The sequence below is a fragment of the Micrasema longulum genome, unplaced genomic scaffold (assembly GCF_059751315.1).
Source record: "Micrasema longulum isolate JH-2025_06_02 unplaced genomic scaffold, ASM5975131v1 h1tg000616l, whole genome shotgun sequence".
Lineage (NCBI taxonomy): Eukaryota > Metazoa > Arthropoda > Insecta > Trichoptera > Brachycentridae > Micrasema > Micrasema longulum.
This window is the reverse complement of record NW_028277812.1, coordinates 22,670-35,605: the sequence shown is the minus strand read 5'-3', so window position 1 is coordinate 35,605 and position 12,936 is coordinate 22,670. Positions and strand designations below refer to the sequence as shown.

At 33.4% G+C, this 12,936-nt stretch overlaps 2 protein-coding genes across 2 annotated transcripts; one reads left to right on the top strand and one right to left on the bottom strand.

Annotated features, from left to right (window-relative positions):
• The first annotated feature begins 274 nt into the window (after nt 1–274).
• LOC148280094 (secretion-regulating guanine nucleotide exchange factor-like) lies at nt 275–4,273 on the top strand. Its single transcript, XM_088228940.1, has 3 exons — nt 275–489; nt 678–1,554; nt 4,028–4,273. The coding sequence occupies exons 1-3, from the start codon at nt 472–474 to the stop codon at nt 4,237–4,239; spliced, it is 1,107 nt and encodes a 368-aa protein (XP_088085066.1). The 5' UTR covers nt 275–471; the 3' UTR covers nt 4,240–4,273.
• Nucleotides 4,274–6,773: 2,500 nt separating this feature from the next.
• On the bottom strand, nt 6,774–12,791 carry LOC148280093 (coiled-coil domain-containing protein 43). The gene is made up of 4 exons (XM_088228941.1): nt 12,599–12,791; nt 12,131–12,358; nt 10,167–10,312; nt 6,774–7,181 (listed from the first exon to the last, which is right to left on the bottom strand). The coding sequence occupies exons 1-4, from the start codon at nt 12,761–12,763 to the stop codon at nt 7,097–7,099; spliced, it is 624 nt and encodes a 207-aa protein (XP_088085067.1). The 5' UTR covers nt 12,764–12,791; the 3' UTR covers nt 6,774–7,096.
• Nucleotides 12,792–12,936: the final 145 nt, after the last annotated feature.

Here is a 12,936-nt window from a genome sequence, read left to right as displayed (position 1 = left end):
CATTCAATATTTAAATTTCCCGGAAATTTAATTCAATATTTTTTTTTCATTAGTGACCCATATATATATCTTGAATTCTCCAATATTTTATTTCGAACTGAAAAACGGTCAAAACCTAAATAAAGTACCAAAATTTTTTTTTTCAGTGGATGGGAACTAAATTTGTGAGCCGTCAAATTTGTGTACAGTTTATGGTTTGATCTGACAGATGCGTGTGTCTGTGGTACAAACATATCCCAGAATCTATGCAAAAATTGCCCAAAACAATTAATCTGTGGCCCAAAATCCGAAACTGACAGAAGACGTTCATTCGTCGATATCATTTGAAATTTACTTATTATTTACTTGATCAAACCAAAAATCATGCCTCAATTACACTGATTTCAGATTTAAATAACTTACTCATACTATTTTATCGAATTAAGAAATGTATTTATGATGTTCTACGCATTGTTTTAATAATTAAAAATTATGGAAGTTTTATCTTGGGTACCTATTTCTGTTTTGGAACTTATTTTTTATTCTCTTCAACCGTATTTTAATTTTTGTATAATTAAAAAAAAACTTATGATATTTTTATTTTTTCTATTATTGACAAATGCCTTTTCTGCTGTACTTAATTCTTTCGGGGTTATATAACATAAATCCATTTAATTATCTAATCATAAATGTTTTAGGGTGCTAATTCACACGGGCAGTTAGGACAAGGTCTTATTTCTGAACAGTGTAAAACACCACAGCCGGTTATTCAAACATGGACAGGTCAAATTAAAGAAATATCTGGTGGAGGAGGACATTCTCTCCTTATCAATGAGAATGGCTGGATTTTCGCATGTGGCTGGAACCATCAACGACAACTTGGATTTGTCAATAAAAGTATTGAAAATAATTGCTGTCATTCGTTTACCAGAATCTGGGAACTAAGTGGGATTACTTTCACGAAAATATGCACCGGATGGGATTCTAGTGCAGCCATTTCTGATAAGAATGTTCTGTATTTGTGGGGATCTAACGCATATGGTCAACTAGGCTTACCGAGGGAACACTTCCCTAATCCTATCAAACCGATACAACTAGAACTTAAAAGCAAGACTATAAGCATGGGTATGAGACACACTATCTTAGTTGATATCAACGGTTGTATTTGGTCCACGGGGTGTGGTAAACGTGGACAATTGGGTTTAGGTGAATCCATCGTCAAATTAGACATTTTTAAGAAGATACCGATTATTAAAAACATAGAAAATGCTGTTTGCGGTCAACATCACACTATCGCATGGTCAAAAATAGATCAAATCATATATGCCTGGGGGGACAACAGCCACGGACAACTTGGATTAGATAAAACTAAATACAATAGAGTTTTCGTGCCAACTAAAGTGACTTTTCTCTCAGAATTCGTAGAGAATATATCAAATGTTTTCTCTGGCTGGACGCATAGTGCAGTTCTTCTGACAAATGGAAAAGCAGTATACTGGGGAAGAAATAATTATGGACAGCTAGCTTATGATCAACATGAACAAAATAAACTATTCAACATTCCCAATGTGAAAGGTATGATGTATTTTATACATAATTATTAAATTCACATTCAAGTTTACTGTTTGAAGCTTAAAATAAAAATTTAGGAACTTATCAATAATGAGGAACTTCAGCCCTACGGGAAATTGGATACAAAAAGTGTTTTCTTACGCGGGGTAAAAATTAGAGCATTAAATTGTACGGCAAAGTTTCTTGAAAATGTACAGAAAATATAATAAAAAATGATTTGATAAAAACGCACTACTTTAAATGACGTCACTGGTTCATGTGAATCAACCTATGATCTGAGAGCTATGGAAGATTTCCGGTCTGCTTGTCGCTTCTGGACCAATGGGAATAACTGAATGAGAATAAGCGGAAATGAACCTCTGACATTACACGCGGAGTTATTTCAGAAATACAAAACTTTGAAAAATCGTAGCGCCGATAATACGATATATAAAAATTAAAAAAAATTTTTTTTTGACTTAGTTTAACAGTCTATTAACAAACAATTTTTTTTTTTAAAACCACTGAACTTCCTCATTGGGATATAAACTTTAAACCTGCGGGCTAACGCTGTCCTGGAAGGCCGTCGATGACGATCTTTTGATTTTATTAGGCGGAACTAAAGGACACGGGATTTACGTAGGAGCGAATATGGAAAGAAGAAGAAATTTTAAACTTATATTATGAAAAAAGTCATTAGTAATTATTTTTACTGTAATGTTTTTGTCTTTCTTTCAATTAATGCACGTACATGTTTTTTTTATTCATTAAATCTCAGATGGCTAAGCCAAAAAGTCTGTGCATTGGGTACTACCTATTATTGCCTGTTCACTATTTACAGGGTGTCCGCCGGCAAATCTAGCACTTTAAAGAAAAAACTTATCATTGTATGTTTAATGTAATTTATTTAATTTCATAATCTAAAATAACGCAGATGTTCTCGGTTTTGTTGCAAACATTCTTGCAATCGAGACCTCATATTGACAAAAACTTGCTCGCAGAGATCTGGACTGATAGCTGCAATCTTTAGTCTGATACTTTCCTATAGGTCACTTATTGTTGAAGGCAAATTAGTGTACTCGCGAGATTTAAGGTAGTATTGTTGGAAAAAAACGCACGGGGTAAGATCAAGCGATCTTGCAAGCCAGTTTATGTCACCAAAGCGACTTATTAATTTATCAGAAAAAATGCTCCCACCTCGGTCTTTGATGCTCTAGCAGTGTATGGTGTAACTCCATCCCGATGAAAATGGGTTATATCATTCAAGTCATCATATTGCTGTAGTTACAGTATATCAAAAGTTATTCACCATCGCGCAATATCGTTCTGATGTCATATGATTATAAAAAAAAAACCTAATTACACGTCCACCGGATATGACACACCCAACAGCGGTCTTCATGATATTATGTAGCTTTTTATGGACTTTTTGAGGGTTCTCCTCGCTCAAGTAGTGTATATTCTGTTAATTGACGTACTTTGCAATGTTTTTGCAAAGAAAAATGTTCAAACATGTCGGGGTAAAAAATCCTTTCAAAATCACTCTGGCATAGTTTTCCCTTTATATGTGCTCATTTACTTTCAATTGTTGGATGATTTATAATTTGTAGGAATGAAATTTAAAGTTTTCTTAAAATATTAGGCACTAAAATGTTGATTAATGCCAGTAGATGCTGCCACTTTAAGGTCAGATTTTTGGGAATTTTACAAAATTTTGTCTTCCACACGGTGTCTGTTTTCCCGACTCAAAACATAAGTAAAAGGTCTGGGTCGAAGTTCATTTCCAACTGATTCTGTTATTTAAAAATTATGCACCTACGTCCTTATCAACTGGTTCCACAGCCGTCACTCAATCTTCGAATATCTAATTGAAAATAAAAATTTTATCTTGCCACATTGGTCAAATTCTTGTTTGCAAAACACACCCTAACCACGAAAGCCCAATGAGCTCCTGTCCACGGACTCTTGATTAATAAAAAATCCATATCACTCATGTGTCGAATGATACCCCAATCTCTCCGCTGCCACTACTATAACCAGAGACAGCGCGTTTTCAGCGCGAAGTGTCAAAAATTCCGGCGGACACACTGTATTACTTTTTGTCTTTTTAATCTTCATTATATTTTACCTATATCATCGTTGCATCAGTAACAATTCTTCAGTGGCATTTTAAAATTGTTCCGAGATGAATAAAACAATGTATCTTGGTCAATATTGGATTTTTTTTAATGCATTTTTTATTGATAACAAAAAGGAAAATTATATCATTTAATTTGACAAAATATTTCATTTGTTGATACAAACTACATAAGAAATTAGATAATACTTTATAAAATAAGGTTCACTTGACAGTTATTACCGGCGCAACAATGATATATAGAATTTGTGTTTTTATACATTGTAGATTTTTTTTGGGTGTGAATTCAAAATGAATCTCATAATACCGAAAAATGTTATGATTAAATTAATAGGACAGATGATTTTATTATAATTCCAGATATGTCAATAAGAAAACTAAGTGTAGGATCTGAACACAGCATTTGCCTGGCGGAGAATGGTTTAGTTTGGGCGTGGGGGTGGAATGAACACTCCAATACGGGAACAGGAACTGAAGACTATGTTAAACAACCATTAAATGTGCAAATTGATCCTAAACAATTTCTCAGTGTATTTTCTGGGGCTGGACACAATTTTATAGTTCATAAATAGATTTTGTCATACAATAAATTTAATGTAGCATAAATTACAATACTTTTATTATTTATTCCTAATGTTTTCTTAATATAACAATAATACGCTTATTCCATAAGGCAAATAGCGGGGGTTTAGTTATAAGACTGTGTTTGCCCCATCATGATATGCGGGATAGAAGTGAAAACCGTTACCAACAGGACAAAAAGCCATCACAAAGTGGTGGGCATGAGAACCCTACGCTCCATCGCAGGCAGAACTCTTAGAGATTTGATCAGAAACGAGACAATAAGATAGAAGAGATCATGTGAACTGCATGGAATATGCGAGATTTGTGAATATTGCTAAAACTGAAAACTCCAGCAGCAAGAGATTACCAGGAAGGCCGCCGAATAGATGGAAAGACAGCCGGACATCATTCCAGGACACCCCACCGTCACAAACAGGTCATACGACCTAGACCAAGAGGAGGAAGAAGTTGTAAGACTATAATATGGAGTAAGGTTTGATATGGCCAATTTTCAAATAAAATTATTTCTAATGACTTATAACTTATAATTAAATAGCGTGAAGAAAATGGCATTTCAATTGGTGTGTAATTGTCTTCCATGCCTTAATTCTCTAACAGACTTTCATCGTGATCAGACATGATGCTACGCAGACATACGCCATCGCATGTGATGAAAAATGCTTGAATCACATTGCAACTGAGATAAACAAAACAGATATTTCATTTGTTGATACAATCTAATATCTAGAAAAAGTAAATAATTACAATTATACTTTATGGTACATTTTTCAAAATTTTGACAGCTGCCAACTAGTGTCGTATTTATGGCAATGAGTTTATAGACAAAAATATAAACTAAGGAAAAATTTCTATTTCTTTCAACATGAATGATCGCATGTGTATTGTGATTAGCTATTTCTTTTTATTTTTTATTGAGGGCAAGGCACTATTTGCTATACAGGATGCTCTTTAAACCATGTCACATCCGAAACTACGATGAACAGTATGAGCAAGAAGACATATTGGCACATTAAAATATATTTTTAAAACAAATGGTTGCTAACTTCTGCAGGGGTGAAACAAGGAAGGGGGAGGGGGGAGTCTGACATACCGCTAACGGGGCGGCCGCGCCCCCCTCGCTTCTCCCCTGCAGAAGTAAGCAACCATATGTTCTTTTTGATATTTTATTTTTACAAATTTTCTTCGTTCTAAATATTTTTTAAATATGGTAATATGTCTTCTTGCCCATACTGATCATCGTGGTTTTGGATGTAACAGGGTTTAAAGAACATCCTGTATTTGGATGCAGCTAGTATAGGAGTGATGGGAGTATTTATTATATGTCTTCGACTATTTTCAAATTGATAAAGTTTTCAATTGGAGAACGCTTTTGAGTAGGAAATATGAAGGTCTAGGAATTTACAAGACCTGTCATTGGCTGGTTTATAACTTATAACACTAAATAACATTCACCACATATTTGAACATCTATATTTCTTCATTAAATAAAAAAAACTCCTGTATTTCTTCATTATCAAAACAGCTGAATCCTTTAGGTGAGAAATGTAGGTGAGATTCTACTAAATTATTTAAACACTGAAAAAAATATAGTTGTGTCACCATTAATTCCAGTACCATGTTACATTTTCAATAAATTGTGTTAACCTGAGTGTAAACATAAACTGAATATAGTAGGGATGTGAATTGCAATCTACAATATTTTTTATTTACATTTTTTTCAAATTATTTGTGCATATTATATTGTCGGTCGCCGTGCATCACTGTCAATCTATAACTTTGTCAAAAAATACAATTTAATATTGGGGTGTTTTTAACTCTTATTGATGTTACCTAATCATACGATATGCGTGGGACCAATACGAGGCGAGCTATCTAAAGAACGGTACCGTGGATTGGAGTAAATAATGTGTTATATTTAATTTTAAGACTAGTTTTTCTGTCCCCTGGAAAAGGTTGATTTGGTAGATTGGCGGTAATGCACGTCGACCGAACGATATCATAATAGTTTGCCTGGCTTCTGTAAAGTTGATCATTTTGGGTCCATAAACAATCAAGATATGCTGCAATTTATGTATTAATTGCAGCGCCCTGTACACCATTGCATTCATAAAAGTATAAAGAAAAAGATGGGAAAGTCAAATAACTTATAAATTAATTAATTTACTTTAAAAATTATAATCTATTGGCATGTTATCTTTTATTTAAAAAAAGGTTTTTTAATTTTTATATTTTAATATTCATCTATTTTAAAAAAAACAATAAACAGGATTTAATATTAATGGTAACAGTTAGGAGACGACAAGACTGTTTATTCTGCGTAACGAACACCATCGGGGTCAAACGAGCAACGCCCAGCCTCTTGCTCTGCGGCTGCGTAGACCGCCCAGCCTACTCTCATCCTCCTTCTCTCCACATACTCCTTACCATACACCACAAATATAGTCTAAAGAATATCTTTGTATAAGTACCTACTCGCAATAATTTAAATGGTACATCATTCAAGGTAAAAAATAAAATGGAATTTTTATTACATTATTTTTATATGGATATCTGTAATCTTATATATGTAATTTATAAATGCATTTTTTAATATTTTTTTATGCATGATATAAATTTACTGTAAATAAAAATAATGGCAGTATATTTTTAGTTGACTACGACACTTGTTGATGTTAAATATGTGATGAAATGACTATAATGAAACATGATATAATGAGGATGTCGTAATATTACAATGTGAAATATTCCTAACTGAGTTAGTCCCGGGTACCAGACAGCGTATCCTTTGGATATATGTTTGAACATTTCCAATAATAAATAGAATAAATACGATTTTTAATATTCTCAGTCAATGCTACCGTTTTCGTGTTCATTTTTCTGTGTTTTACGTTTTTCCTTTTTTTCTTCTTTGAGTTGTTTTTGTTTCTCTCTAAAACAATAAAAAAATACATGCTTTAATACATACAATAATAATTATATAGAACTACAGTACGGAATTTCCCATTAGGGCTATACAAATAATAATATTTGTTTATTTATAAAGCGCCGTTTTGTGAAAAATCACCTCAAGGGTGCTTTACAATTCTATACTTAAACTTACATTCTAACTAAGGTAACACTAGATATTATAGGTTCTGATTAATAAAATAAAATTGAGGGTATGATAAACAAAAGAAGTAAGATTTTAGTTGAGATGTGAACTGACTGGGACTGTCGATAATTTGCAAGTGTGAAGGCAGCAAAAGCACGATCTCCGAACACAGTGTTTGGACAGCTCCAGAGTTTGACATTTTTTCCTCTACATGAATCAAACCGCTGACCTAAGAGATTAGAGTTTCTTTGACATGAATTTTCCCTAATACAAGGGTCCGATAGATATCTTGGAGCCATTTCATGAAGGGATATGACTACTGTCCAGCCAAGCTTATATTTTATTATCTCTGCAGTTTTTAACCCAATCAAATCTCGGAGATGTTGTGGAATGTGGAGAATATTTTTTTCTCTTGTAATAAGTCTTGTTACCGCACTGAATACAGGATTGATGGACCCAGTTTCTATAGAGCAATAGACTTTTTTTCAGAAGGAAGAGAAAATAAGACAAGAAATAAATATATAAAAACACATGAAAAAACTGAAAGAAATGTCAACGTTATTTGTGACAAAACTCATTTATCATCATCAAAATTCTATGTCCATTCACTAGTTAGAGCATGTGGCAGACATGTTTATTTTATTAGTTTCTCAAGAATCTATCCTAACGCTATTTTTAACCAATTTATATTCTCATTTAGTTGATTTATGACTTGAAGTTAGAAGAAACTACACAATTCCATATTATTAATCGGTTGATACTAAATGAGTTATCAATTTGAATTAACTGCGTAGATACTAAACTGCATTCCAAATACAAATATTTATGTATGTATAGTATTATATTATAATAATTTTAGTTTGTTGAAAAATTAGTGACACTCTAAATAAGAAATGGAAAAAAAATAATGCTGTCAACATACTAAATTTTATTTTGTATTACTAAAATAATAAAAATACTAAATGGTTTCAAAATATAGTATATACATAATATTACCTATCAAACAGGTGACAAAATCGGATCGAATTGTGAGGATAATAATATTCTTGAGTCTATAGTTAGTAATTTCAACATACATTATGTGGAGGGTACAGTAAAAACACATGTTTGGTATATTTATCTGGCCACATATTGCACTATTTAAATATTGTTTTAAGGAAACATGTGTCAAGACTTAAAGGCACAGCAATATAAGATGTATTCAAAAAGAAATTGCAATTACACATTTTGTATAATACGTAAAATAATAATTATGTACTAAATTACAGGGGCGAGCCGACTGAACAGTTTTGAAGAAGGTACAACCTAAGAGAAAAGCGTTTATTTTATTAAAATCTTTAGGTAACCATGTATTTCACATCATGTTTCGAAAATTATATCAACAAGATGGCAGCCATCAACAGCAATACATTAAATGAAGGCAATTTTGAAGTTTTCCTATGATTTTCGACACATATTTCAATATATTGGTCTTTTGTGGAATTGCCGTGGGTATTTTCAGCCCAATTTTAAAAATTATCTTAACTATTGACACTAATTGACAGATCCAGAGAGATAAAAATGGGTCTCGTCGCTACAAAAAAAAGTTTTTCTCGGAGGGATTTGCTTCAGCAATTTTAGCGGTTCGCGTAGTCAATAACACTCAATTCTTGACGAAGCATTAGTTCGTTGGGAAGAAATGGCAAATCTTCATGAAGAATTCTCCTCAGAGCGGTGCGACATTCCCAAAGAAACGCGTGTGCTTTGAGCTAGAGCGTCAATGCTGCTCGAACCAATTGCATTTTCAGGGTTTTTGCCATTTAAGGTAATAAATGACCACTTTCTTATAAGGTATTTCCAGTTTCTTTCAATTGTCGAATCCAAAGTTTTATCGTGTTAGCAGATAGGACAGAAATGGTGGCGGCGGAATGCCGAAGTGTTGAAAAAAAGCCCTATGCTATCACCAAATGGTTATTTTCATAAAACATGCGCACAAAACAGCATGATAGTGAAAATACGATGAAACTACTCGCATTTGCCTACCTCAATCAACTGTACATTCATTAAAAGCCCTTACAACTTTAGCTAAATGTCTAATAATCTAATACCAACAATATTTTAACTATGTTCAAATGTTTGCATTCTATCCCTGGGAAGTTATCAAAATTAATAAATATATTACAACAGAGATAGGGAACATTTTTGGAAAGGTAATATGGAAGTCTGAGCATTGACAGGGCTTATGACCTGTCATTGGCTGGTTTAAGTGGCCACTTTACACACTGTAACATTCACCGTTCTGCCCATATTTGAACATCTATATCCCTTCAATTCTGCTATGTTGTAGCATTGGCTGTATAACATTAAAAAAGCTGCATATATTTGAACATCCGCATTTCTTCCATCTATTAGTTTTTGAGATTACCGGATAAAGACAGCTTCTTTGGGCAGCTTTTCTCGTTCGGCAATGAGCCAAGCCCTCAGATGCGGTATGTGGTGGGCAAACTATTGTTGTTGGAAAAAGAGCCGAAATCTTTTCTGAACCAAAATCAAAAGATGAAAGAAAGATAGGCAGAATGGTGGATGTTACACAATAAAGAAGGTGACTACTTAAACCAGTCAATGGCATGTCATAAGCCCTGAAAATATTGTGATTTCTTTATTCCCCTTCTCAAAAAAGTTCTGTAATATATTCTATATATATTAATTTATTTTTAAAATTTACACTTTAGATTTACTGCTTTCAATGCCCCGCCCCTATCGCCGTTAGCGCACTGTAAAAATGCTAATTTCGAAGTTATCTAGTTGTAGTAATTACCCTGCAATATATTGTATGATACATACCTATCTTCTTTATCTTTATCCTTTTTCTTTTGAGATTCCAATTTGGCGTTCTCTCTCCTTTCCCGAGCTGCGGCAGCAACATTAGCTGCGTTAGTGTTCCTCATTAAGTCTCCATCACCTTCTGTTGTATGAACACTCTCCGCATCCTGCAAAACCAAACCGATAAATATATGGAAATAGAACCAGAAACTTGGACAAGCGTTTTCGACTCGGGTAAAAATCTTTCTCGGTTCTGGGGCCCGATTACAATGGAAAGTTAACAAAGTTATCTTCGACTGTCTATACAAAAATTTGTACAAAAAAATTTTTTTTAAAAGAGAAAAGAAATATTCGAGTTCTTATGATTTATCCAAATATTTCATTTTTAAGGGCCATTTTCCACGAATTGTAAATAACTCACTATTAGAAAATGCGAATCAAGTTGGGGTATAGTGGGATTTGAACCACGGACCTTAGATACGTGAGTCCGAGACAGTAGCCAAGGGACCACAACCCGAATAATTTTATTATAAATTTAATGTGTTTTCGTCGGTAACCAGTAATTGAACATGTTTTGAATATTTATTTTTTATTTATTAGAGACAATACACAATTCTTATATACTGAAATAGTAAATCAATACATAAATAGATATATTAATATTATGACACAATTAATATACAAAATGCATAGTAAAAATTAAGAATTTGTGTATCTAGGAAGTATGTAAAAGATGAAAGACTGAAAAAGATATTGAAAGGAGGGTGAGTGCCGGGAACAGGGTGAACGGAATGATTGGCGTGCGTGCATGAGAATATGTATGAATGTAGAGGAAGCGAGGTATGTATGCAAAGACAGAGTGATTTGGTGTTCTATCCTCTATCCTCCTGCCTACCCCTATGCGAAAACGGCATGATGGTTGTTTTTGTAAAAATAAAGACATAATAACCAAAAATTAATACAGATAAGTTATTTGATAAAAATTATGATGTAGCAAAATTAAGATCATGTATCTAAAATTTGTAATTTAATAATATTGTAATTAGCATAGAATTCTAATCAGGCGTGTATGTGTTCTGCAGCTGCGAGACGTATTGAGGAATTTATTGAACACCGCCCTTGAGGTTATTTTCACAAAAATAGCGCTTTATAAATTATCCATAATAATAGTAATATTGAAAGAAAATTCAAATTAATTCATTTTTCCAATTGTTCCATTCCGGGGATTCTGCCGATAGTAATTTCCTATCACTAAGTGATCTCCTCGTTATGATGAAAAAGAAGCAACTTCGTACATGGCAAGCATATTGGGTAGCCTCCTCCCGAGCCAGGGGTAAATATCCTTTCTATCTCAAACTAAATGTTACGGAAAAACATTGGTTCTTTAAAGTGATTCTGAACAAGCCGGAGACAACCTCTATATGCCGAATTGGACACTGCTGCAATAGTTCTCGCTTGTTCAGAATCCATGTCCAGGATTCTGCCATGTGCGAATATCAGCTTGAGGAGAAAGATGCAAACCACTTTTTTTTTAATGCCCAATAAACAACTACTAACCTGAATTCCTATCAAACCTCTCCAATATAAGCATTCCACTCCATACTAATATCATAACTCTCCTCTCCCCGCCCAATAAGCTCTCCAATATAAGCATTCCACTCCATACTAATATCATAACTCTCCTCTCCCCCCCCCCCATTTTATCTAAATATCTTGTAACGAATGGAATTCAGTTGTAAATATGTTGTAAATAGTGCAATATTTGATACTAACATAAAAGTGTGTAAATATGAAAAAGAAAATTTAAAAAAAACAACATTGGCTAGAACACCCCAGTAGCGAGATGAAAAAGCCACGCTTAGAAGAAGAAGAACACCGCCCTTGAGGTAATTTTTACAAAAATTGCGCTTTATAAATTATCTATAATAATAAAAATGTTTACTGAAAAGTAAATTAAACTTAGAAAAAGAGCATGTTCAACAAACCTCATTATCAGAGAGTTGGCTGTATTGAGATAAGATGGCTTCTCTTATTTTCTTCTCATCGTCTGTATACTGTCTCGGTGCTGATGTAGCTAGGGACTGGGAACCTAATAACTTAACTAATCTGTCTTCTACGTCAACCATATTTGTAGATGTTGGATTTTCGTCAACAGGATGACAAATGCTCCACTTTTCCATAATTTCGCAGACATGACGGCTGATATCATGATCCTAAAAAAAAATAGCGACAAAGTTTAATTTTCCTAAATTATAATGCATTATTTATTATAACCTAAAATAAAAAATGTAGGTATTTAAAATCGCATTTGTCTATCGCACTGAACGCTGTAACTTTAGGTTGCATTTAGAGACAAGACGTTGTATAAGTAAAATCACTAGAATATATTTGTATTATTATTTTAACTTGAATATTAAAATCCACATTGTATTGAAAACAAACGTCAAACTCACGATAATGTCCGATAAAACTGATTCTAATGCTTCTTTCTTCTCGTCCTCTGTTTCATCTCCGTCCAATATACCTGTAATATATGAACCGAATACACTTTCATCAGTATTTAAGGATTTTAGTTTATCGATTAACCAAATTCCAAAATCGCCGACCGCCGCCGCCATTTTCAACCTAACTAAAAATAAAACAATAAAAAATGCAATGGCTAGAGGCTAGACTAATAAAAAAAAAAAAACAAGAGCATAGAGTCTAAAAGTAGAGGGACCTTTATGAACTCTATTCACCGTTTGATTAGGATTAGTCTTCGAACGCAGCCCGTAATCATAGATGAAATGTC